Source organism: Gymnoscopelus braueri (assembly GCF_963280865.1).
Source record: "Gymnoscopelus braueri genome assembly, chromosome: 21".
Classification (NCBI taxonomy): Eukaryota; Metazoa; Chordata; class Actinopteri; order Myctophiformes; family Myctophidae; genus Gymnoscopelus; species Gymnoscopelus braueri.
The window spans coordinates 43,780,129-43,807,379 of NC_137623.1; the positions used below are offsets into that span (position 1 = coordinate 43,780,129).

The window sequence follows — 27,251 nt, forward strand, 5'->3', positions numbered from 1 at the left end:
TAGAGTTAATGCTTTAAGAACTGGGTCAAGATATGCCCTAAAAAGGATGCTTAGTAGTACGCTCTATGTCGCAAGAGTGTTATCGCCCAAGGAAAGTGGGCTGGCTGGCTCTGCCCTATTGGTGGATGAGTTGTTTTTGTACTCTAGCATTAGGGTTTAAACCCCCCCAGGCCAGAGTGGGTGGTCCCATAGAACCCAAAAAATCCCTGCAAGCCTCGCCTCGCTGTTCCACAGGCACAATGAGAAAGATGTCGGCTTTGTTGCTGTTGGTGCTTAGTGCCGGAGCACTGCTGTGCTGTGCGGACGCCCAGGCCGCCTACAACAAACTCCCTGACAACTACAAGAAGGGAGTGGACCTGGCCCTGCAGCAGATCAACACCTATTCTACCATCCGGCACCATTTTCTCTACTTCAGAGAGCTGAAGAAGTCAGACATCCAGGTACTGTATACTGTGCATGTGCAGCAATGTCTGGGGTTTGTGTGTGAATCACTGTTTCAAGTTCCAAGTAGTTTTGTCCTTCAGCCATATGAATATGAGTGGTGGAAAGTAACTAAGTACATTTACTTGAGTACTGTACTTAAGTACAATTTTGAGGTATTTGTTCTTTACTTGAGTGTTTCCAATACTTTCACTTCTACTCCACTACATCTCAGCGGCAAATATTGTACTTTTAATCCACTACAAAACTTTAGTTACTTTGAATATTTTGATTATTTTTAGTCTTGTCTATGAATTGAATATCAAGGACCTCATTGGAAACAAGACCGCAAGGACTTTTATGAACGGACCTTTTAGACAAAGTATTTTAAATTACAAAACGTACATTAACCACTTCAGCCCCATATACATTTCGTCCATTTGAAAAAAGCCGATCTACAAGCATTGTGAGCTTGTAGATCTGCTATTTTCAAAAGATTTGTATACATTTGAGATTCTGCATAATGAGTACTTTTACGTGTGGTACTTTAAGTACATTTTGATGCCAATACTTTTGTACTTTTACTCAAGTACATTTTGAATTCTGGACTTTTACTTGTAACAGTAATGCTGTGGAAGTAATTGTATAGTTAATAAACGAGTCACTTGAGGTTATTAAAAGCCAATAATACTCCTTTTTTCTCCTCAGCCTGGGTTCAGTGTGACCTACATCTACCACCATTTTCACCTGAAAGCCTCAAAGTGCCCCAGGGGAACAGTTGACTCTGGAAAATGCCAGTTCAGGGAAGACCGGGTAAGTTGTGATTTTGAGTGTCTAGACCAGTGGTTCTCAAACTTTTTCATGTCAAGGACCCCCAAATTGACACTTATTAGACCGCTCACCCCCATTTGAAAAAATATGCCGCAGGGACCCCCATAAGAAGACGGCTCTAGCAGTGATTCTCAACCATTTTAATTTCAAGGACCCTCAAACTGGGGGTCGTTGTCACGGGTCCATTTGGTTCCATTTGTACACTCTCAGAGTTAAATTAACATTGATTTTACAATATAAATTGGGGTCCCAGAGATAGAAATGCCATTAAATCCCCATTTAATGGCTGTAAGGGGCCATTTGGTTCCATTTGTACACTCTCTGAGTTACAGACCCATAAGGGTCCATTTGGTTCCTAACTATCTATCATTTAGCTGGGGACCCCCTGGAACTCCCTCAAGGACCCCTGGGGGTCCCCGGACCCCACTTTGAGAACCACTGGTCTAGACTGTTTACTCAAAGAAAGAGAGCAGATTTTGAACGGTGTTGACAAAACACAATCACTGCACAAAGCTGTGTGCGTTGAGCTGTGAAAGCGGTATTGCTTGTTCTAACTTGCTTGTGGTATTTGCTGGGTTCTTCTTCCCCCCACAGCCTTTAATCGACTGCGCAGTTTGCTACAAAATGTTTGAGGGTGAAATCGAACAGGAACCCAAGCCCTACATCCACTGTGTGCACAGGCCGGCCCTCACAGAGGTCAGTTTATTAAAGGGATAGTTCACCCAAAAAAACACTTTTTTTCCTATCGATTAGTCACCCCATGGACACTTGAATTCATGGATATTTTTTTAGTTTTTTGTCGCATTCCTAAACCAATAATTTGATGACCGGGTGTATTTCTGGTAGGAGACTCAAAGAGTCTCCTTTGAGTCTCCTACCAGATACATTAGCATCTTTCGGCCGGTAATCAAATTATTGTCTTAGGAATGCGACAAAAACAAAAAAATCTCCATGAATTCAATGCTTCTTGGGGTGTCTAATTGATAGAAAATAAGTAAATTTTTGGGTGAATTACTCCTTTAAGCAATGAAAGCCACTGTTTAGTTGATCATCAGTAAAAAAAAATATGAATGAAGAATTGAAACATTGAATAAAAGAATGAATTTCTTCTCTTTATTTCTCCCTGCCAGGACATGAAGGTGGCCAGAATGACCCACTGTAACACATTGTCCTACGTCAACGGACAGCCTTCTATTTTGTTGGTACAGGGAATTGAGCAATGAATGAACGCCGGGTCCAAGAGCACAAGGTTCACCAGTGGCTTTGGAGGAGCGGTCAGACAGCACAACAGGGTCGTTGTCACTTCATACAGATCATAGAAAGCTTTTGAAATATTCTCTCTGAATATGCAAGATATTAAAGACAGATCATAGAAAGCTTTTGAAATATTCTCTCTGAATATGCAAGATATTAAAGACGGATCATAGAAAGCTTTTGAAATATTCTCTCTGAATGTTCAACATATTAAAGCTGCACTATGTAACTTTCCTCTTCTACCCCGGATTTGAACCCGGTTTCCTGCGCACGTCCTGAACTTTTACCATTGAGCCGGCCTGCTTGCTCAGGGGATAAATTGAATCTTGACTTACCCATCAGGTCAAAAAAAAAATCAGATGCTGCGTCTAGGTGAGACATGACCTTTGACACGATCTATAAATGTCTCAATAGAAGAGCAGCAGGGAGACAAAATACAACCACCCTACCATACAGATTGGACAATATTACATTTTATGCATTAACAAGTTACATAGTGCCGCTTTAAACACAACCAAGATGTTTGTTGTTCCTTGTCACTATGTGCTACACATTCACTATTTTCTTGATTCTTATTTTTCCTAATTCTTTGTGTGTTTGTGAGAAACATCCTTGATTAGTAATTATGTAATTTTGTGTTTGTTTCATATAGTATATTTTATTGAAGTTCAACTGATGATCAACTTCACACGGTTTGAACACTGAGCTGAATAAAGTTTTACACTGTACACCCAAAGTCTTTGTCTGATTAAAGTAAATCTAAATAACCTGCATATACCTACGGATTACAATCAACTTTGAATCTGTCCAGACAGGGCCCTATGACTGAATCATGATGAAGCGGGGTTTGTTTCCTGGTCCAAGGATCACATCCAATCCAAGTCTTCATTAAAACAATAACCCTGTGGGTTTTATTTAATTCAGTTTCTGGGAAACTCCAGCGTTTCCTGTGCAATTCCCAGTTGAGAATCTGTTTTGTTTTAAATGAGGGGTGGGTTGGTCTGTTTGGGGACATCGGGGCCCTGAAGGTATTTGTAAGAAAGCCAAGAGAAACGAGGTTACAGTAAACAGTGAGAGCCATTGGTGCAAAGTGCTTTTGCTTTTGGTTGTTGTGAAGTAGTTACTTTGATGTTTGTACATGTTTGCACATGTTTAATGTTTATCGCAGTGAGTCAGTGGGAGAGAGGAGAGGGTGGGTGTCCGTAGCACAAACCCCCTTCACCTTCATTTTGGCTGCTCTTTCAGACCAGGCACAAGTTCAAGGAAGATGGCTGCTGCTGTGCTGTTGTTGCTGCTCGGTGCCGGAGCTCTACTGTACTCTACAGAGGCACATCAGGAGGCGTATAATCAGCTCCCTGGTGACTACCGGAAAGGAGTGGATCTGGTCCTGAAAGAACTGGGCTCCTACGCTACGGTCCGGCTCCACTTCCTCTTCTTCAAGACTGTACAGAAGTTAGAGATTGAGGTAGAATTTATTTGTATGTATGTATGTATTCGAGGAAACGTTTTATTAGAATGCTGTATTATCCCATACTGTATTGACCTGTGGATAATATTGCAGGTATGGTAATGGCAGCGGTGGAAAGTAACTAAGTACATTTACTCCAGTACTGTACTTAAGTACAATTTTGATGTATTTTTGTTACTGTACTTCCAATTTTCAATACTTTTACTTCTACTCCGCTACATCTCAGAGCAAATATTTACTCCACTATAATTATTTGAAAACTTTATTTGCTAGTTACTTTGTAGATTTTGATTATTATTACAAAACCACTTCAGACCTATACTCACCTATTACTCACCTATTACTCCTATTCAAAACCACTTCAGACCTATACTCACCTATTATTACTCACCAACACGTCGTGATGCGACGCGTTGTGAGCTTGTAGATCTGCTATTTTCAAAGGATTTTTATACATTTGAAAACTTGACCTTCTGCATAATGAGTACTTTTACTTTTGGTTCTTTTAGTATATGTTGATACCAATACTTTTGTACTTTTACTTAAGTACATTTTTAAAACCAAACTTTTACGAGATTTTACATTGTAGTATTGATGCTTTTACTTAAGTAAAAAATTTGAGTATATCACATAACACTGCAACACATTGTGAGCTTGTAGATCGGCTATTTTATTTGGGCGGCTATATATATTTTATTCTCACTGTTAAAAGTAGACTGTTGAACAGAAATGTTAACATTTAATCTGATATACATGATGGCCCTCAAATAGGGAAGAATACGGCACACTCAATATAGCTCCATTTAGATAATTTTACTCACCAATGTTTTGACAACTTTAAGTCTGTCTTTCTCAGGATAGTTGCTGTGCAAACATCTGCACAGACTCTAAATTTCATTGCATGTTTGATCTACATGGGGGGGCGTGGCTCTACATGGGGGCGTGGCTCTTTAGGTCACATGTTTAGATTCCGAGTTCAGAGGGAAGCACACACATCCCCCAAAACATTCACAGGTGCTGAACTAAAATACGTACTGTACATTTAGAAGAGAGAGTGGAAGTCCGCACACTGTATATCAGCTCCCTGAAAATCTATTAAAGTAGGTACAACATTTTGACCCTATGGGTCTTCATCAGGTCTGACCTTGATGAAAAAGGCCTGATCTCTAGAGCCAATAGGAAAATGGTGCATGCATAGTGTGTGTGTGCAAATGTCCGGATACGGTTGGCGGGCTCTAGACCGAATCATACTGGTTCAGAATTAAAACCAGGCTTTCCAAAGGTCCAGCAGCAGTTCAGCCATGAGGTGACATGAGGTTACCATCAGCAATATGGGCAAAATGTAATCTAGATGATAATTCAAGGGTTAGGGTCATTAACCCATTAAGAGCGGGAACGCATCTGTGTCATCACCCAGATTTCTTTGGGTTATTCAAAAATCTTGAACATTTTGCAAATCTTTGAAAATATCTTTGTTTTAAAGCAAACATTTTTAACTCAGATGTGTGCATGCCATCTGGTAACCTGACTCTGCCAAATGGAAGAAGCTTGGATACATTTTGTTTCACAGCCAGTACCGCCCTCATCTGGCTGAGTCAGGTTATGCTTCTGGGGGTCCCTGGAACAACATATTTATACTTTCTAACATATAGATTAGAAAGTACTCATTGTGCAGAATGTCCCATTTCACAAGTTTTCAAATGTATAACATGTATAAAAATCTTTTGAAAATAGCAGATCTACAAGCTCACAATGCGTCGCATCGTGATGCATTGTGAGCTTGTAGATCGGCTATTTTCAAATGGACGAAATGTATATAGGTAATAGGGCTGAAGTGGTTAATGTATGTTTTGTAATAATAATCCAAATCTACAAAGTAACTAAAGTTTTCAAATAATTGTAGTGGAGTAAAAGTATAATATTTGCCTCTGAGATGTAATGGAGTAGAAGTAAAAGTACTTAGAACTGGAAATACCCCAGTAAAGTAAAAAATACCTCAAAATTGTACTTAAGTACAGTACTTGAGTAAATGTACTTAGTTACTTTACACCACTGCATTCTATACCACCATCATGTGGCGTAGAGGTGTAATGACTGTACATTATATTCTACCTACATCTTTCTCAACAAATCTACAGTATCTTTCCATCTTTTGTTCTTTGTATTTCTCTAAATAACTGAGTCTAATGAAGAGATGCATGATCTGATGAGTCATGATGACTCGGGATTAATCCATCCGTTTATGAAATGGTGCTCATCAGAGTGTCTCCAGTGGTTAGTCATTTATTTAACTTTTATATTCATACGGGAAAGGGTGTGCTGCTCGCTGCAATTATCCATGTCAGTCATGGGGTAACCGCTAAAATAATCCATCAAAAATAAATGGCTGAACAAGCAACAAACCAACAACATCTATCAAACTTAAATCCCACAACACGTTCCCCACAGTAAATAACGACTAAATAAGTGACGTGAAGAATTTCTGACATTTTTCACTGAAGTAAAAGTATCAATACCACAATCTAGAAATACTCTGTGAGTAAAAGTCTGGTATGTAAAATGTACTTGAGTAAACGTACAAAAGTGTTGGCATCAAAATTTGAAAACTTAAAGTGGCCTGGGCCGTAGCGTGACGGTCCAGGCACCCTGGCGGCGTGTCGCGGGTTCGACTCCCGATCCCCCCCATCTCTCTCCCCATTTCCTGTCGGCCTACTTTCCCTATCCCTCTGTAAAATAAAGCCATAAAGAGACCCCCAATAAATCTTTAAAAATATTTAAAGATAGGGTAAGTGATTTACTTTGGTTAAAAATAAGTGTTAAATAGCTCTATATTCTGATAGTACTCATTGCTATAGAGTGTTTGTTCAGTAAAAGGAATCTCCATGTCTCTCCAGTTCTTTATTAAACAGAAAATGCATTTTCAGTGCTCTCTCCTGATTGGCTTACATTTTGTCACCTACCTGAAAATGTACTATATTCTGTATATATATCACTTACCCTACTTTTAAAGTAGGCTACCAAAAGTCTTTTCCAAAAATTGCTTTATTTTTTAGATATCGTGCTTGTTTTGTCCATATTCAGTAAACATTAAAGAACGTCCCTATACAGTACATTGTTGTCAACATTCGAAATGTACTTTTCCAGTACAAATTCGTCTCAACTGCTATATCAGAGTAATGCAGTAATTGCAGACAAAACAAGCAGCATACAGTAGTAGTTTTCAAAATACTATAGCTGACCGGATTCCCAAGGGTTCTATACTAGGCCCCCTCCTGTTTTCGCTCTATTCTATATATCTTTGCCCCGAAAAGAGACGATCTACACACAACGCGCCACAGGCCAAAGTGAACCACGTGGAATCATCCAGAATAGCAGATGTACAGTCCGTCTGCTATTTTTGAGAATACATTTTCTAAATCCTAAGGGTTTTCTGGAAAACTTGATAACGTGATAAACTGCTGATAACAGGCAAAGGGAGGCACTGTAATGTCAAATATCTCAGAGAGGTTGGAAGCAAATTACACTCTGGCCACTGGAGAGCATTCCCTGAATAGTATCTAAATAAGTAGCAACAATCTTGACGCAAACGCGGTCAGCAATCATTTTCATTAAACAAAGCGTCCTGGGCGTGTTACTCTGCTCTATGCATGCTGGGAGACAAAACTATACAATCTGTAAACCACCAGGCCACTTGTGCATCTAGTGTCGTGCAAAACTTTATTAGAACATTTTGGCACGGAACTAGCCTGGTTCCAGACGAATCTGCCTTTGCAAAATTGCATCGCACTTTAGCCCTCGGCAGATTAGGTCTGGCCCCCCTCCATAGAGATTCCATTTCTCTCCCTCCGCAGTTGTGCGGAACCAACCAGGGCCCAGTATCCAAATGTGGGCGGGCTTATCACCTTATTTGGAGCAATGACGTACAAGGAAGCACTGCTCTGATTGGTTTGTGAACAAGGAAGCACCGCTCTGATTGGTTTAGGTCTAACCAATAGAGTCCGTTTGGATCTTTTTGTAACCGCCCCTTGGAAAAAAATCTATCGTTGATAGGGACCAGACTAATATCCACGCAGTGTGTCGTGTGATATTGTCTGGCCACGCGAGGCTAGCACGGAACTGCACTAGCCTTAAGAGCATGTACTGTAAGTACATGTACTCAAGTACAATTTTGAGGTACTTTTACTTTACTGGAGTATTTCCAATTTTCAATACTTTTACTTCTACTCCACTACATCTCAGAGGCAAATATTGTACTTTTACTGCACTACAATGATTTGAAAACAATAGGCTCTATGCAAAGCAGCCATATTGGAAAGAAATTGGGCCTCTTCTTACTTCCTTCACAGGTGTTACCAATGATACTAATGAAGGCCCTGTTCCATTCTGGTCAGGGTGCTGATATCGTGCATGTTGGCTCACTAGAAACACTCCATTTTGGTTCCCAAATGGCCCCTTATGGTGGGTGTGTAACTCTGAGAGTGTACAAATGGAACCAAATGGACCCGTAAGTGTCCATTTGGTTCCATTTGTACACTCTCAGAGTTATGGGTGTCCTTGAAAATAAGACAACCACTATGCCACACTAAATGGAACAGAGCCTTCATTAGTATCATTGGTGAACACCTGTGAAGGAAGTAAGGAAGGGGCCCAATTCATTCCCAATATGGCTGCTGTGCATAGAGCCTATTACTTTGTCGATTTTTGTCATTATTACAAAACATACATTAACCACTTCCCTATATATACATTTTGGCCATTTGAAAATATGGCCAAAATGTAAAACAAAGTTCACAAAAAAAGCAGTTCACAATGCGTCTCAATGCGACGTATTGTGAGCTTGTAGATCTGCTATTTTCAAAAGATTTTTTATACATTTGAAAAGCTGTGAAATGGGACATTCTGCATAGTGAGTACTTTCTACTTTTGGTACTTTAAGTACATTTTGATACCAATACTTTTGTATTTTTACTCAAGATTTTTTTTTTATTCCGGACTTTTACTTGTATCATAGTATTTCTACATTGCAGTATTGATACTTTTACTTAAGTAAAAAATGTGAGTACTTTTTCAACCACTGAACTGAATATCATGGCCACCAATCAACAGTCTTGATATCGGTTCGGACTGCATCATGGTGCAATCACACCAGGGGCCACTAGGGGGCCACAAGGGGTCATAGGTGTACTGAGGCTCTAATCCGCACCAAACTTGAGACAAACACTGTTCAGGGGTGTGGCATGAGAGTAGTCACAGCAGGGGCCACAAGCACACTGTTGCTCCAATCCGCACCAAACTTGGCACACTGTTCAGGGGCCTGCTGCCATGACAACAGTCACACGAGAGGGGCCACAGGTGCACCGTGCACCGATGATGCTCTAATCTGCACCAGACGTGACACAAACACTGTGCAGGAGTCTGACATGAGAATAGTGACACCAGGGGTCCCCCCAAAAGCCCAGCTAGGGGCCCCAAGGGGTTCTCTGTTTCTCCAGTCCGTTACAAACTTGCCACAAACACAGTTGAGGGGTCTGGAATGAGAGTAGTCACACCAAAAAATAAAAAAATAAATTGGACACATATAGGGCTACACTATAGCAGTGTTTCAGCAGTGTTTAACACTTCAAATGGCCATAGCTCCATGACCATTGCTCTGATCAGCACTATAAATGGTAAATGGTGCATTTATATAGCGCTTTTATCCAAAGTGCTTTACATTCACCCATTCACCCCCCCCCCCCCCCATTTGTACAATAGTTATTGTACAAATATTCTTGAAACAAATACAAAACGCTATGACCCACCCACATCCAATCTCTTGCTAAAAGGTAAAAAAAATGTGGGGAAAAAATAAACCCTCCCTTCAAATCTAGTAATTTATTGCCTTGGGAGCCAACAGTTCCCGAGCCAATGATAGATTAATTTCTCAGAATGTTTGCATCATAATAGGGATGCTAGGGTTTATGTGGTTATAAAGACAGTTGTCTTCTTGTTCAGAACTCTGATAGCTTGAGGGAAAAAACCTATATCCGAGTCTCTGTATGGCGTCTTTGTGGCAGCGTAGGAGTTTGCCTGACCACATGGCACACACTCAGTCCATTGCTGGGGGGGTCCTTGATAATGCACAAAGCGCTAAACAGCTGCTTTGATGTCTTCCGGTCAGGATTTCAACAACAGCAGCACACCACTGAGAGACTGCTCTTGTTAACGTCTTCAGTTATATCCACTCAAACACAGACAGTGGCAGAAGTCCAGTCTTACTGGAGCTACTGTAGTATTACCGGATCTCAGTGCTGCATTTGACAGGGTCCATCACAACATAGACTGTCTGGAACACTGGGTGTGGCTTTCTGGCACAGTAATACATTGATTTGAATGATACATAAAGGACAGAGACTACTTTGTGTCGTCTCTGGTAATAACTAGGGGTGCATCGATACACGTATATCGGTCACATATCGGCATATTTGCTGGTATCAAATAAAGTTGACTTTCACCGATGGCAGTCGCCGATATTTATCTGTTGTTGGGAAGCAACAGCAGAAATTGTTATTTTAAACATCGGTATTGGCCAAGAATTTCCATATCGGTGCATCCCTAGTAATAACGTATCTGAGCAGAGAAAAATTACATGCAGCGTTCCCCAAGGCTCCATTCTGGGGCCTCTATCCCTCTCTCTCTCTTTCAAAGCACATTGGACCAAAAGCTAATTCCTAGTAGCAGATACCCCTGATGAAGACAGCGTATCAAAACGTTTTTAATTAAAAGAATCATAAAGCTACTTTGAGGGAGCACAATACATTTCTTTGTGTGGCCAAATCCCTAAAGACATTTTCATTTTTCAATTCATTTTTACCGAATGGGTTCCCATGGGATTGGGTGTAGCCTAACTTGTTGGAACCTTTGTAAAAGCTGAATTGGAGCATCCTAAGGTCAGGTCACGTCAGTCTTCATTCTTCACTGTCATTGTGGTGCCAAACACTCATCCTTTGACGAGATTAAACAAGATTTTAGGTGGTGCTAAACAGAGGGTTCCTCATTTACCTCTGAAAAAAAGACTTAGTGATGATGCCTGTTGTGGAAATGTACTATTAACTAATGTGAGCTTGCTAGTGCCAGGCCCATTAAAAACTCTAATCTCTAGTCCAAGTTGTATATAATGCTTCAGGAGAGGTCAGACCACTAGTAGGTGTTTCTTAGAGCCTTCCTGCTGAATTGATATAGTTGATGTTTCTCTTATCTTTATAGGAAACCATGGCAACCTCTGCTGGCTGTCGGGCCATGTGTAACTGTATCTCTACTTTAGCTGTAACAATGTGACAACAATATGACTACTGTACTTACTTACATAAATGGTGCATTTATATAGCGCTTGCTTTACATAGATTGTGCATTCACCCATTCACACACACATTCATACACCGATGGCGGAGGAAACCATGTAAGGCACCAACCTGCTCATCGGGAGCAATTAGGGGTTCAGTGTCTTGCTCAAGGACACTTCAACACTAACTCTGGGGGAGCCCGGGATTGAACTGGGCTCTACCGGCCACTCTACCCCTGAGCCACAGCCGCCCTGTACATGCATACTGTACATGCATACATGCATACATGCATACATGCATACAAACAAACATGCACATGTTCTTTTACACTGTGACCTCATTTTATTATTTCTTCACCTACTGCACACTATAATGATTTTGATTATATAGATAAACGGTGTGTCATTTTAGCTGGTAAATGTTGTATCAACGAACGTGCACGTTCGTTGATACAATGAAACGTGCCAAAGCCTGCCACCTCATCCTTAATAGACGAAAAAGCTACAGTAAGTCTGAACTTCTGCCACTGTCTGTGTTTGAGTGGATATAATTGAATACCTTAACAAGAGCAGTCTCTCAATGGTGTGCTGTTGTCACGGACTTAGGGATCTGGAGGCCCTATGCGAACTGTAGTATGAGGCCCCTGGCTGCGGCTCAGGGTCATTGCCCCTGCCCTCAAGCGGGGGGATCTGGGGTCCCCCTCCCCAGATTATTTTTTAACAGAGTAGATTTCCAGTATTCTGGCGCATTTTGGGAGTTTGGTGTGTGGGACTGGAGTTTATCCAGACATAATATAGCCTACATAAAGGGAGTTAAGCGACAGTAAAAATGTACCCACTCTCACTGATGAGAGAGTTTTTTTGGGGGTGTGTGCTCCAGAAACAAAATGACTTGGCAGGGGCGGCAGTGGCTCGGGGGTAGAATGGCCGGTAAAGCGGCAGGGTGGCAACCGTGAGGTTCCCAGTTCAATCTCCCCCAGAGTTAGTGCCGAAGTGTCCTTGGGCAAGACGCTGAACCCCTAGTTACTCCCGAGGAGCAGGTTGCTGCCTTACATGGTTTCCTCCGCCATTGGTGTGTGAATGGGTGAATGTTATTCACAATCTATGTAAAGCGCTTTGGATAAAAGTGCTATAAAATTGCACCATTTACCATTTATGGCAAGAGAGAGAGAGACACACGCACACACAGACCATTCTCACCTTCCAACAAAAAATACTGCCATTAGTGCCATGGCGATTTGCATGTCAAACACTACGCAAATTAACATTTGATATGCAGCCCTGGCTGCATGTCAAATTCAGAGGAGCTTTATTGGCATGAGAAAACATACGTTTACATTGCCAAAGCAAGTGTCAAAATAATAAAACGGTTGAAAATGGGGAAAGTATATCAACACCACTGACCAGGAGGTATGACAAAGTTTCCCTTAATGCTGTACAACTCATAATGCTCACTCCCGGACCAGCTACAAGCTCCACAGTCTGTTGATGCTTTCAAGAGACAAGAAGACTTTCCTTTTTAATAAAGCATTCAGTTAGCTATTCTGGTTTTTACCCCCCTAGGTTCCCCCCCCCCGTGTTTTTAATTGATTTTAAAACCCTCCTTTTTTAGATGTGTTTTTTTTTATGATTTTTTTGTATCTGTAGCTGTAGCACTTTGAGATTTGTTGTAAAGCCAAATATAAAAATATAAAATGTATATTGCACTCTCTCTCTCTCTCTCTCTCTCTTATTTATTATTTATATTATAAATAAAATGCATTATTATTATTAACATCTTCTCTGTTGTCTTGCAGTCTGGGTTCCAGGTGAAGTACATCTACCACAACTTTCTCCTGAAACCCACCAAATGTGCCAAAGGAACATCTGTGTCCGGCCCTCAGAGATGTCCGTTCAGGGATGACAGAGTGAGTTGGTCTTTTATAGAAGTCACAGGTCGAAGCGGGAAAAGCACTCAGATTTTTGTACTTATTATAACGTTGCCATCGGGCAAACTTTTTGTGTTTTGTTCGTAAATTAACACCCAACTTGATCATACTACAGCGTCACACAAATGCATCAAAAGTAGCAGATCTATAAGCTCAAAAGCGAAGCGACGTGTTTCGAGCCTGTAGATCTGCTACTTTTGATTGAATTTGAATCCTGAACAGGGACAGATTTGGACATGGTTTCCACCTGACAGACGATAAGTGAAAGCAGTTCACAATGCAGAAATACTCTGTTACAAAGTAAAAGTCCTGTATTCAAAATGTTATTTGGGAAAAAGTGCTGGCATCAAAATATGCTTACAGTGCCAAAGTAAAAGTACTAATGTTTTTCGAAATAAAAAATATCCGATCTACAAGCTCACAACGCATCGCAATGAGCGTTGAGTGAGTTTGCATATTGGCTATTTTAGAGAGACTAGCCGGATTATGAAATAGGGTTTAATTGGTTAATGTGTGTTTTGTAATAATGATATAAATCTACAAAGTTGCTTTACTAGTAATTAATTGCAGTGGAGTAAAAAGTACAATATTTGCCTATTGGAATATTGATTGATTTCTATTATGTTTTCCATTCAATTCCATACAGCCTATGATGGACTGCACAGTTTGCTACAAGACCTTTGAAGCTGAGATAGAAACGACCCCGAAGCCCTACGTTCACTGCATCCAGAGACCCAAACTCACCAAGGTATTTGTCGTTCACTTGAAAGGGGGAAAGGGGAGTATTTTTGTCACATTTATACATTTTGCACATATATGTGACATTTGTCCTCTGCATTTAACCCATCCTAACTATTAGAAGCAGTGGGAAGCAATTAATACAGCCCTTGTTAAGCCATTCAATCCGGGAACACATCTGTGTCATTTGAGATTTCTTTGGCTTTTTGAAAAATCGTGAAAATGTGTGCAAATCTTTGTATATATATTTTTTTTTTAAAGTGAACATTTGTAACTTAAATCTTTGCTTCTGGGGGTACCTAACAGTATGTTGCTATATCAGTGGTGCTCCAACTTTTCAATGTCAAGGACCACCCAAAATGATATGTATTTGGCCCGCGGACCCCCATAAAACAGAATATGTTGTTCCAGGGACCCCCAGAAGCACAGATCGGAGATAAAACTGTTCGCTTTAAAACATATATATATATATATATATATATTATAGCCAAAGAAATCTTAAAATGACACACATGCGTTAGTTATTAGTTATTTTTTCCAAATATTAAGACATCATACTGTATAATTTTTTTATGTTGATACATCCCTAAAATTTACTATGACGGATTCCTTTGCTGTTGCAGGAGATGACGGCGGCTAGGACAGATCATTGCAGAAAAATGACCTACATCACTGGATCCCCTTCTCTTTTGGCTTCAGTGGCTTTAGAGGGTCTAGATCGTGCATGAAGAGGGCTTTTCTTACACAGTATCACAGTTTGTCTGAAAATACAGTGAGATTTATAAACCTCTGGAATGTTCATTTTAACAATTGTCAAATGTGATATATATGATGACACACCCACCAGTCCAATTTGTTTTGTGTGTGATTCACATCTGCTCCTAATTTACATTAACTGAATAAACTGAGTTGCTTCCATCATCAGCCTTTGTTTGTGGAACATATTCTGCTCTCCTGTGTAAACAATATAACAATATTCAATAATGTAGAAGTGCCTCACAGCTAGAAGGTCCTGGGTTCGATTCCCTCCGGGGACGCTGTGGGCGCTGGGGGCGTGTCCTCTCCTCCGTGTCATCAGTGCCCATACCCTAGGTGGGGTTGGTGAAAGGGCCTTTCTGTGTGGAGTTTGCATGTTCTCCCCGTGTCCCCTAGGGTAGGTACCCTCACAAACAACATGCAGTAATTCTGGTCTCTATACTGCCTCCCCCTGGTCAGCCGGGGCGCCTGATGGAGGGGAAAGGAACTGGTTGAATTAACGTTTCCTTTCACTCGCTATGTCTTACCGGGGAAACTCCCCCCTGTCAGGTGATAAGAAGGCTTGTTAGCTCTCCTGCATTGAAGCAGGCATGGCAGAGGGAGTGTAGCGGCCAGGATTACTTAGAAAATTGGCACTGGGTGAAAAAATGGGGTTGCAAAATCGTGGGAGAAAGAAAATAATGTAGAAGTCAGAACATAATGCAACCAGCGCAGCATTACTACATCATTGCTTTCTGTAATTGCTGCACCAGGACTGCATGCAACTTGAACCGTGAACAGTGAACACTCACAGGGCCTTGGCTTCGGTCCCAGGCCCCCCTTTATTGGCCGCATTCTTGGGTTACTCATCATAGCTACCCCTCATTTGGGTGCAGGGCAGGGCAAAGCTTGGGCTTTCTGCAATAGGAGTGAGTGAACGGCAGGACACTTGATATTCACATGGTCAACCCCTAATCCCTGATAGCACTCCTCTGTGGGAATGCATTTTCAATGGGATCGCGAAGGGGAGGAAGCTCGGTCAGGCTTGTTTGCGCGCTCAAGCCCAGCTGCCAGACCAGACCAGACCCATGGTCGGTCCCCAGTGGTGGAAAAAGTACCTAGGTAAAAGTATCAATACTGCAATGTAGAAATACTCTGTTACAAGAAAAAGTCCGGAATTCAAAATGTACTTGAGTAAAAGTATTGGTATCAAAATGTACTTAAAGTACCAAAAGTAGAAAGTACTCATTAAGCAGAATGTCCCATTTCACAAAGTTTTCAAATGTGTAAAATGCACAAAAGATCTTTTGAAAATAGCTGAACTACAGTACATGCATTGCATCGCAACGCATTGTGAGCTGTAGATCTGCTATTTTCAAATGGCCGAAATGTATATGGGCTGAAGTGGTTTTGTAATAATAATCTAAATCTACAAAGTAACTATAGTAACTAAAGTTTTCAAATAATTGTAGTGGATTAAAAGTACAACATTTGCCTCTGAGATGTAGTGGAGTAAAAGTAAAAGTACTGAAAATAATATTCAAGTAAAGTACAAATACCTCAAAATTGTACTTGAGTCAATGTACTTAGTTACTTTACACCACTGTCGGTCCCTGTGAGAGCCAGAGGTTATGTAACCAAGGCTTTGTGAAAGAAAAAAAAGTCTATAAACCAAAAAGCACTTGTTATGCTCGCAGCCCTAATTCGATACAATGAATACACTTCAGTGATGCTGAAAATATGTGACTGCATGTGTAGTGTCTAAAAAACACCTGCTCTCAGTTATGGACGTTACGTAACCACTCTGAGGCCGACATTGGCTGCTTTTGTCTTCAAGTTCCTGTGCAGCGCTCTGAGGGCCGTGCACTGTGACTCCATGGGAACTGAGGGACAGTCCAGAGAACCAGGAATCAGCATTAGCAATAATCCCCCACAGTAACACACACACACACACACACACACACACACACACACACACACACACACACACACACACACACACACACACACACACACACACACACACACACACACACACACACCTGCATGCACGCACATGCACACAGTGGTGTGAAGTACATTTACTTAAGTACAAATTTGAGGTATCTTTACTTTACTGGAGTATTTCTAGTTGGTCTACTCCACTGCATCTCAGAGGCAAATATTGTACTTTTACTCCACTGCAATTATTTGAAAACTTTAATTACTAGTTAATTTGCAGATATAAATGTATATATTATAAAACAAACATTAACCACTTTAGCCCTATTTTTTACCTAAGCTTTTTGAAAATAGCCGATCTACAAGCTCAATGCGACGTGTTGTGAGCTTGTAGATCGGCTATTTTCAAACATTTTAGTACTTTTACGTTAAGTATATTTTGATACCAATACTTTTGTACTTTTACTCAAGTACATTTTGAATACTGGGCCCCTCTACTTGTAACAGAGTGTTTCTGTAATGTGGTATTGGTACTTTTACTTAAGTAAAACATTTGAGTACTTTTTCCACCACTACTTGCACATGCACATGCACATGCACATGCACATGCACATGCACATGCACATGCACATGCACATGCAATGATGCACATGCATTCTCACAGACACACACAAATGCATGCACGCACGCACGCACGCATGCACGCCCAAGGCCAAATGAATGGTCAAAGCTTTACCACTCTAACACTCTAATCACTGTACACCTCCCAGCCAACTCCGTCCTGCCCCACTTCCATTCAAACAAGGTCCATTTATATTGTGTCCAAGTTGTCTGGAGTCTGGTCTGTGATGTGGTGGCAAGCACACAATGGCAGTGGCCTCAGTGGAGATGTAAAATAAGAATAACTGTGGGGGTGTTTGTGGGGGAGACGATGACTGGGGAACAAGGGTGTCTGTTTTCATTTGGGTTTCTCTCCAGAATGGCGGCCCCTTGTTTGTCAAATGCTGCACAAATTGAATTTAAAAAGTACCTAAAAAGGGAACTCTCCCAAATTGAGAACACGTTGAATGTTGAATGCGATACTTGGTTTGCTCGTCCTGTGAGAATCTGCAACTGATGTGCAGACTCTCTGCAATCTCTACACGCAAGGAAGAACATGCAAAGAGAGTACATTGTGTACTGAAAAACCGCCCCGTTTTATTCCTCCACCCCTCTCCATCCCAGATGATAAAAACAGGGGCCTGTGGGTCTGTATCTCACTTCTTTCAGCTCTGTTGCACTCTCTCTGCCTGCAGAAAGACTTCACAGCCTGTAAGTATTGCAAACATCTCTGTTTTAACTGGTGGTTGTGCATTTTACTGAGGAATTGAAGCTGCAAAAATCTATGTAATGATACTTTTGCAATATGTATAATAGCTAATTGAAGGATGAATTGTGATTGATAACTTATGAGTCACACATGATATGTGGTGAGAAAATTGTCTACAACCACAAAATGAAAAAGGGGCGTTGATTGAGTATCATAATTCATGGTGAGACACAGTTAAAATGCTAAAAAGTTCAGTTAATTTGTGATTTGATGTGGGTTTTTTTTTGTGTAAATTATGCATACAAATCATGATGCAAATGTTTGTCTTTTCATTCAGAATCATGAGCAGAAACTACCTGTCCAAGAATGATGAGCTCCGTAAGGGAGACTTCCTCATTTCCAACAACCGGGAATGGAAAGCAATCTTTCAGGTTAGTAACTTGATGTTGGAGCAGTTTTAATAAGAAATTGTGTGTGTATTGTTTTTGAATAATTACTAATGAAAAAGTACTGTATGTTTACTGGTATAGTGGTCACAATGTGTTCATGTTTGGACATGGTCAGATTGGGTGTGGCAATGAACAAGTTTGTTAATGGTTAAGTGTTTTTTTCAATGGAGTGATGTGATGATAAAGTGATTTAATGGTAAAGTGATTTAAAGGGATATTTCACTTTTTAATTTTAACGCCTACTTGTGCTTATGTGAACACCCCAGACAGTTTTTAAGTAGCTTGATTCAGTCATTAGATATTTGATATTCATTTGATCAGACACACCCCCTTCCTATACAAACAAACCCATTGTAACTTCAAACTCCATTGTGTCCCTATATATGCAGGATGATGGTAACTTTGTCATCTACGGCTGGAAGCCCATGTGGTCGACAGACACGGCCGGGTCTGACGTCCACCGCCTGTGCATGCAGGCGGACTGCAACCTGGTCATGTACAACAAGGACGACAAGCCCAGGTGGCACACCAACTCCTCCAAGGACGACAAATGCAACATGTGTCGCATGCATCTGACGGACGACGGCAATCTGCTGGTGCAGAGAGAAGGCGATGACATCTGGAACTCTGCCAAATCCCAGGGCATGAAATGAAGTCATAAAAAACAGGCATTCATTTAAAAAAAATCTGTGGTAATTTTGGTAATTTTTTAAAACATCTCAACCGTGTGTGTGTGTGTGTGTGTGTGTGTGTGTGTGTGTGTGTGTGTGTGTGTGTGTGTGTGTGTGTGTGTGTGTGTGTGTGTGTGTGTGTGTGTGTGTGTGTGTGTGTGTGTGTGTGTGTGTGTGTGTGCGTGCGTGCGTGCGTGCGTGCGTGCGTGCGTGCGTGCGTGCGTGCGTGCGCGCGCGCGCGCGTGTGTGCTTAAACCTGCCAGAAGGCACATAGAATGTCCAAATATGTTTCATCCCAAATTAAGTCAATCTTTGTCACATACTGTACTAAAGTGTGCTCCTTGAACATCTTCATTGAATTTAATAAAATATACAGTTGTGACCAAAATATGAATTAGTGTCATGTGTGTCTGTTTTTCTCTTTTGCTATAATAAATCAATAAATCAATAACCAATCAATAAATAGTCCATTCACTTGAGCAACAGTAAAACATTGTGAGATATGAGGTAGCATATTTCTGCTCTGGTCACTTGTAAAATAAATTCACTAACTTGCTAAGAGAAGCTTTAAAACATTAGCCTAGGACCCTGTCTGATGGGTGATGACTAAATAAATCACTGATGAACCCTCAGTATACAGTAGGCTCTAATGTAAAGCCTGATCTATACATTCCATTGTGATGAACAGTGTTGGGGAAGTTATATTTCAAAATGTCATTTATTACACATTACTTATTTACTTTCAAATAAAAGCAATAAGGTACATTACAATATTTCATTCTGTGCCAGATTTTTTGCATTGTGTTTCCTTTCACAAAATACCCTCAAATAAAGTGCAAAAGGACTAGACCTACTATTGAATGGAAGAGGGTGGGCTACATGGAATAGAGAAGTTATTGATATTAAATAAGAGCTGCAGCGCCCTCTGTTGTTACTCCTGAAAGTTAGTCCTGAACGTTGTAATATTATGTAATGTAATATGTATGTAAATGCAGAAGGCTACAGCACTGGTAATGAATGCTAAAGGCATATTTCTGCCATGATATGATATGATTTATGTGTCTGTCAGCCAGATGTCTTGCATTGCTCACTCTCAATAGAACACACGTTCTATTGAGATCCTCTTGTACTTTATGGGTCAGCTTCAGTGATGGAATGTTTTTATTTAAGTAAAAGTATCAATAATGCAGTGTAAAAAATACTTTGTTGCAAGAAAAGGTCCTGCAGTCAAGATTTACTTGAGTAAGAGTACAAAAGTATTGGCATCAAATTATACTTAGTACCAAAAAGTACCAAATTACCAAAAGTAAAAGTACTCCTTATGCAGAATGTCCCATTTCACACATTTTCAAATGTATAAAAATCCTTTGAAAATAGCAGATCTACAAGCTCAAAACTAGTAACGTTAAGTTTTCAAATAATTGTAGTAAAAGCACAATATCTGCCTCTGAGATGTAGTGGAGTAGAAGTAAAAGTATAGAATTGGAAATACTCCAGTAAAGTTAAAGTACCTCAAAATGTTACTTAAGTACAGTACTTGAGTACATTTACTTAGTTGGTCACTGGTCAGCTGGCACCATGTACTGAAACTATAAGTTACTGTAGCTGTATGTCTGTCGTGATGCAGCAAATGGACCCTCACATTCTAAGTACATAGAATGGACATTCTGGTCCATTTGACGCTTTCAAAGTTAAACTAATGTTCATCCCATCAGGTCCCTTGGCAATACGCCCAGCCAGACATCCTCCTCTACCGGATGACAGTCTCAGTCCGTGCCCCCCAACCAGATGCATGGATTTTGACAAAGTAACAAACTTTTTATAAGAGAGGAAAACATAAGATACGATCCATAAAATTACATGGAATACTGCTTCCCAAAAGATATGAATGATTTTGATTAAAGCCTACTTGAGGAACACTTTGAGCTTGTCTTGCAGACAATTTGAGCCGAAGATTTAAGAGAGCTGAAACGTACAATAAGCATGAGTATTATAATAAATAAATTAGTTATAATAAATAAATTAGTTACTAATTAGTTGCTGGCTAAAAGACCAGCACATAAGCAGTGATTAAATGAATCAACAACCATGGTTACAAAGAACGCTATGTTCAGAGCAAATTTGGCACAGCATCCTCAATGCCCCCCCAACCCCCCCTCCACTGTCTTTTCCCCACCCACCCTGTCCTAGCCTAGATGATAAAAACAGGTCCATGGGTCTTTGTCTCACTTCTTTCAGCTCTCTGCCTGGTGAAAGACTTCAAAGCCTGTAAGTACTGAGAAACGTTTCTGTTTAACTCGTTGATGTGGGTTTTTTGCTGAGGAATTGAAGATGAAAAATCTATAATGATGACACAACCCCCTTTTGCAATGTTTATAATTGAGGTATGAATTGTGATTGATTGATTGAATACTTTATTAGCAGTTTGCAAAAAAAAGCACAGGAAAGTACAGTTCAATACAAGGTCTGCTAAGAGAATTTTAAACCCAAGAAAGCCTTGTTTCCATTGGGGTCCGTTGTGATTGATAACTTATGAGTCATACATGATGATAAGATATACAGTATCATTTAATTTTGTGTCTGTTGACAATTTTCTCACCATAATATTATTATGGTGAGAAAATTGTCAACAGCCACAAAATGAGAAGGAATGTTGTTGATTGAGTATCATAATTCATGGTGAGACAACAGCTGAATTGCCATGGAATGTTCAGCTGATTTGTAAATGATGCATACAGTACAGGTCCTGATGCAAATGTTGGTCTTTTCATCCAGAATCATGAGCAGAAACTACCTATCCAAGAATGATGAGCTCCGTAAGGGAGACTACCTCGTTTCCAACAACCGGGAATGGAAAGCTGTCTTTCAGGCTAGTAACGTGAAATAAGATATTGATAAATGTATAGCTTTTTTTTTTAAAGTATACTGGTATGTAAAATTGTGGTCAAATTACGTGTGGCAGTGACCACTTTCAAAAATGTTTGGGGTCATTTCAACGTCTACTCAGGCTTTTGTGTTTCACCACAAACCGTTTTTAAGTTGCTTGATTCAGTATTTAGATATTTGATATAGATTTTATCTGACACACCCCCTTCCTATACAAACCCATTGTAACTTCAAACTCCATTTTAACCATTGATAGATTCATTGAAAACACATGTCCTTGGTTCCTGTGACATTGTGATATTGTCCTTCTAAATGCGTGAGGGGGCCGTGTTTTTTCACTTACTTTTATCATTCATTTTATTTTATTTTTTATTTTATAGTATTAATCTTTTTTCTTTTTTTCCAAGATTTTTTTTTTTTTTAAAGTAATTGACAAACCAAGGCCCCCTCATGCATTAGGAGGCCAATATCAGTCACCAGAACCAAGGACACGTGTTTTCAATTAATATAACATGGTTAGAGTTTGAAGTCGGTTAGAGTTTGATGGTCAAAGTTGCAATTGGTTTGTATAGGAAGGGGGCGTGTCAAATAAAATGAGCATCAAATATTTAAATACTGAACCAAGCAACTTGAAAACTGTCTGGGGTGCTCACAAAAGCCAGCGTAGATGTTAAAATGACACTTTGGGGTAATTTTAGTGAACTTTTAGGTTAAAAAAAAGTGAAATATCCCTTTATTCATGCAGTGATTTAATGGTAAAGTTATTTAATCATGCAGTGATCTAAAAATTAATTGATTGTGTCCCTATATGCAGGAGGACGGTAACTTTGTCATCTACGGCTGGAAGCCCATGTGGTCGACAGACACGGCCGGGTCTGACGTGCACCGCCTGTGCATGCAAGCAGACTGCAACCTGGTCATGTACAACAAGGATGGAGAACCCAGGTGGCACACCAACTCCACCAAGGACAGGCCCAACATGTGCCGCATGCACTTGACAGACGACGGTACGATGTTGGTGCAGAGAGAACAAAAGGACATCTGGAGTTCTGCCAAATCCCAGGGCATGAAATGAAGTCCTGAAAGAGTTAACCAACGGTCATTAAAACTTCTTATTTTTTGGGTTTTGTAATTTTGATACGTTAAAAAAAATTGCCAATGAAAAATATCAACAGTGTGTGTGTGTGTGTGTGTGTGTGTGTGTGTGTGTGTGTGTGTGTGTGTGTGTGTGTGTGTGTGTGTGTGTGTGTGTGTGTGTGTGTGTGTGTGTGTGTGTGTGTGTGTGTGTGTGTGTGCGTGCGTGCGTGTGTGTGTGTGCTTAATGCTTATTCTGCTTAAGCCTGTCAGAACATAGAATGTTCAAATATTGTTGAATTACAAATAAAGTGAATCTTTGTCCTATAAAGCCTCCTTGAATATCTTGATTCAAATGATTTAATATACAGTTTTGTCCAAATGTGAATTTGTGTCTCTGTGACCATTTTCTTTTCCAACAGTCATCGATTGTGAGAAATGATGAACGAATACTGTATGCCTATATTCAGTTCATACTACCATGTTTTTCAGGCCAAGGACCTCTTAGCTGAGAGAGAGATGAAGCAGGGACCCCCACTACATATTGGATTCATGTTAAATGTGTGTTTTCAGACATTTAACCTTAAACTGTCAGTAAACTTGACCTTTCACTCTGTACTTGGTCTGCTCTTTTCCCCCTCTACACCAAACCTCTTTGCCGAAAATAACAGATCTACAAGCTCACAACGCCTCACGTCTGCGAGGCGTTGTGAGCTTGTAGATCTGCTATTTTTGGCCAAAGTTCTCCTCAGAATAGGGATGCTAGGGTTGGTTAACATTGGTTAATGTAAAAAATAAATCCTATCACACAGATTTGGTGGACCCCCTGTAGTGTCCCTAGGGGTCCCGGACCCCCTGTTGAAGACCCCTGACTAATGATTAAGAAATTAAGAATGTTATGTCATTGAAACTAGTGGATCTTCCATCAACACAGAATGTGACTGAACTATAGCAAGAGACCACTGACTGATGAGTGAACTGAGTGAACACAAGGAGTATTAGCTCCACCCAGTGGTTTGTCTATATGTTGTTAGTTACAGGAAGCTGTGTCTTCTCCAGGGTCTTCTCTTGACTTTAGCAATGGTTTAATCCAGGGGTCTTCAACAGGGGATCCGGGACCCCTAGGAGGTCCTCAGAGTTACTACAGGGGGGCCGCCAAATCTTTGCGTGATATAGGAACTTGTTTTTTGTTTTTTTTACATTAACCACTTCAACCACTTGAATCCTAGACATTAGCCACAAATAGCAGATCTACAAGCTCACAACGCCTCCTATTTTTGGCGAAGAGGTTTGGTGTGAGGGAAAAAAGAGCAAAAGTACAGAGCCAAAGGTCAAGTTTATTTCATTGAGGGGTTAAGTGGTTAAATGTCTGAACATACACATTAACATGAATCCAACATATTAACAGAAAAGATCATGTATAAAATCAACAAAAACATTAATTTACACAACACTGATGACAGTACTGTCAAACAAGTCTATGAAGCCATCTACAAAATCTATGAAAGTTTAATCTGCAACACAATTCTATGTAGTGGTGGGGGTCCCTGCTTCATCTCTCTCAGCTAGGGGGTCCTTGGCCTGAAAAACGTTGAAGACCCCTTAATCACATAGAGAATATATAGTTTAATAATTGATGAACCCACACCAAGCAGCTGCAACCACGTTCTAAAACTATCTGAATGATCATAGTGATGGAACAGTTTGGAAGTTACTTTCCATAATTAAATATTACACATGTTAGATGTTACCAATAAGGTACTTTACAATACTATATTCTGTGCCAAGAAATGTGTTACAGTACAAATTTTGGTTACCGTTATGTTCACAGAACACCTTCAAAAGACAAGTATTAATTCCATCAATGTCATGATGAAACAAACAACTCAGGGGCTACAGCACCCTTTATTGTTACTCGTGAAAATTATAGCATATAATGTATTATTTAAGTAATGTAATATCCTAACATTGGTGTTGCATGCTAAAGGCATATTTGTGGCATGATGTGTCTATTGCAGCCTGCATGCAATGTTGATGAATTGAATACATAGGAACACAATGGAAACAAGTCCCCAGGACTTTTTTGTGTTCCTTTTAGCCTTAATGTCTGACTGTACCACGTGCTGTTTACATTTCTGACTAATACAAGTATTCAATCAATCAATCAATCAATCAATCAATCAATCAATCAATCAATACTGTATGCCTTGGATAATCCATATGTTACATTGAAGTCCTCTTGTACTTTATGGGTCAGCTGGTACTATGTAACTATAGGTTACTGATAACGGGCCCGGACGGCTAGGGTAGCGGTCCAGGCACCTAGGCTGCTATGGGGGGGTTTGGATGAACTCCAGATGTTTGTAAGTGAGCCTGAGTCAGTTATTAATTGTACCGGTCACAATGTTCTACTATGGCTGGAATGTACTTTCTGTACATCGTGAGGCCTTCTGCTAAAGAGCCCTCATTTATCAATGCAGCTTATAAACCGGCTTATATTTTTCCATATATTCGGCCATACACCAACGTCGAAGTCACATTTATCAACGAATCCTACACAGCTGATCCGAGCCTACATTTGGTCCCAGGCTTGATAAATGTCACGGCTGGAACCTAGCGTCATTTAAATAACACGCCCTTAAATATTCTCAAAACGCCCCGATTTTACGACATGAAGAAGGACCAGAATACGACCAAAGACATCAAAAGCCAATGAGAAAGAGTTTCCCCCGCCTGCCTCGCCACACACGCACACGCACACGCACACGCACACGCACACGCACACGCACACGCACACGCCCCCCCCCCCCCTCTCTCTCTCTCTCTCTCTCTCTCTCTCTCCCTCACACACACACACACACACACACACACACACGCCCGCCCAGCTGTGTTTTTCATGTATTGTAATCCGTACCGTAGCGGTACAATCTTTGTCACGTAGGCTTGTAGCCTACATGAATGACATATTATGATACCAATCACATCGCCATGAATGGAATACGTTTGTATATTAATTTATTTAACCCATACCGAGCAGTGCACAAGCAGTCATGTAGGATATTCCCCGTGAGACGGCAGTGGTTTCGGTCCGTCCCGTTAATAAGAGATTGGAGCGTCGGGTTTATATCCTTAACCCATCCAGGTTGTAGACTTCAAAACTCTCTATGACATAACTCCATAACATAGGACAAGCTACTGTAAGTTTGTACACCTCACTGTCCATGAAAAGATCGTCGGCAGTCCCGACCGCGGGACTCCCGAGTCCCGACGCAAAAGCGCTCGTATATTTTGAAAATAGCAGATCTACAAGCTCACAACGTCGCGATGCGACCCGTTTTTGAGCTTGCAGATCTGCTATTTTAAAATAGCCAATGCAACTGAATGACTGTTAAAGCAGTTTGTTTAAATTACTTTATAAAATGTTATATTTTCACAGGGATTAATTATTAGTGTGTAGATATACATTTAGGAGTGGATTATGTGTCCAGATGCCTGTCAGACAGTCAGACAATGCTGCTCCGCAGGTCTAGAATGGAATAAACGGGCGCAGCCAACGTCAACAACTGGTCTCGACCAGACGTGAGATCTCAGCGTATGGTAGGATGAAGCCCACGTCAGGATATATTGATAAATGCCGAAAGGTGCGGTGATCTCGCCCTACGCCCATTATTTGGGCTGCACCGCGTTGATAAATGAGGGTAAGTGTGTGTAACCAGTGTCCAGATACTACAATGGAAACCATGTCATCTATGGCTGTAAGCTGGTGTGGTGCTCAGACACTGCTGGTCACTGTGATAGTGATGCCTGGCGCCTGTGCATGCAGTGTTGACTGCAACCTGGTCATGTATGAGAGGAACAGCCAGCCAGGCCATATTGTTGTGCCGTGATCCTGTCACTCTATGGTTCAATACGGAACCCCAACGCCCACATGGCCATGGCCAGTGGTGGCCAGGCTGTGTGACGATGGTGTGAAGGTGATGGAGAGGGAAGGGGAGGAAGTGTGGTCATCTGTCCATGTCCCTCCCCCCTGGGACGGCAGTGGAAGCAGACAGCTGTGGTGGTCATTGTACTGAAGCCCACACACAGACACACTCCCCATTGTGCATTTATCTTGTTCCCTTCTTTAACCGAGTTAAATGAAATACAGTATAGTTTAAGTCAGACCACACTAACTCAAACTCTACAGAAGGCTGCCTTAATCACTTGAACCCATTGGTTCATTTGAG

The 27,251-nt window shown here is 40.7% G+C and overlaps 4 protein-coding genes across 5 annotated transcripts in view; all 4 read left to right on the forward strand.

Annotated features, from left to right (window-relative positions):
- Positions 1–19,464, forward strand: part of LOC308076720 (B-type lectin plumieribetin-like) — an 87,557-nt gene extending 68,093 nt beyond the window's left edge. The window contains exons 2-4 of one of the 2 annotated variants that reach the window (XM_080417158.1): positions 17,916–17,947; positions 18,283–18,376; positions 18,784–19,464. In XM_080417158.1, the coding sequence (XP_080273284.1) occupies positions 18,287–18,376; positions 18,784–19,047 (354 nt within the window). In that variant the 5' untranslated portion in view covers positions 17,916–17,947; positions 18,283–18,286 and the 3' untranslated portion in view covers positions 19,048–19,464. Of the gene's footprint in view, positions 1–17,805; positions 17,948–18,282; positions 18,377–18,783 lie in introns of those variants that run through there. The other variant, XM_080417157.1, reaches the window with a different exon arrangement.
- LOC308076715 (uncharacterized protein) lies at positions 144–3,233 on the forward strand. The gene is made up of 4 exons (XM_080417150.1): positions 144–440; positions 1,129–1,233; positions 1,846–1,947; positions 2,382–3,233. Exons 1-4 carry the CDS (start codon positions 240–242, stop codon positions 2,472–2,474), a joined length of 501 nt encoding a protein of 166 aa, XP_080273276.1. The 5' UTR covers positions 144–239; the 3' UTR covers positions 2,475–3,233.
- On the forward strand, positions 3,586–14,884 carry LOC308076716 (uncharacterized protein). Its single transcript, XM_080417151.1, has 4 exons — positions 3,586–3,970; positions 13,091–13,201; positions 13,869–13,970; positions 14,584–14,884. The coding sequence occupies exons 1-4, from the start codon at positions 3,773–3,775 to the stop codon at positions 14,686–14,688; spliced, it is 516 nt and encodes a 171-aa protein (XP_080273277.1). The 5' UTR covers positions 3,586–3,772; the 3' UTR covers positions 14,689–14,884.
- A 1,844-nt stretch (positions 19,465–21,308) lies between the features above and the next one.
- On the forward strand, positions 21,309–23,138 carry LOC308076721 (B-type lectin plumieribetin-like). The gene is made up of 3 exons (XM_080417159.1): positions 21,309–21,333; positions 21,841–21,934; positions 22,766–23,138. The coding sequence occupies exons 2-3, from the start codon at positions 21,845–21,847 to the stop codon at positions 23,024–23,026; spliced, it is 351 nt and encodes a 116-aa protein (XP_080273285.1). The 5' UTR covers positions 21,309–21,333; positions 21,841–21,844; the 3' UTR covers positions 23,027–23,138.
- The last annotated feature ends 4,113 nt before the right edge of the window (positions 23,139–27,251 follow it).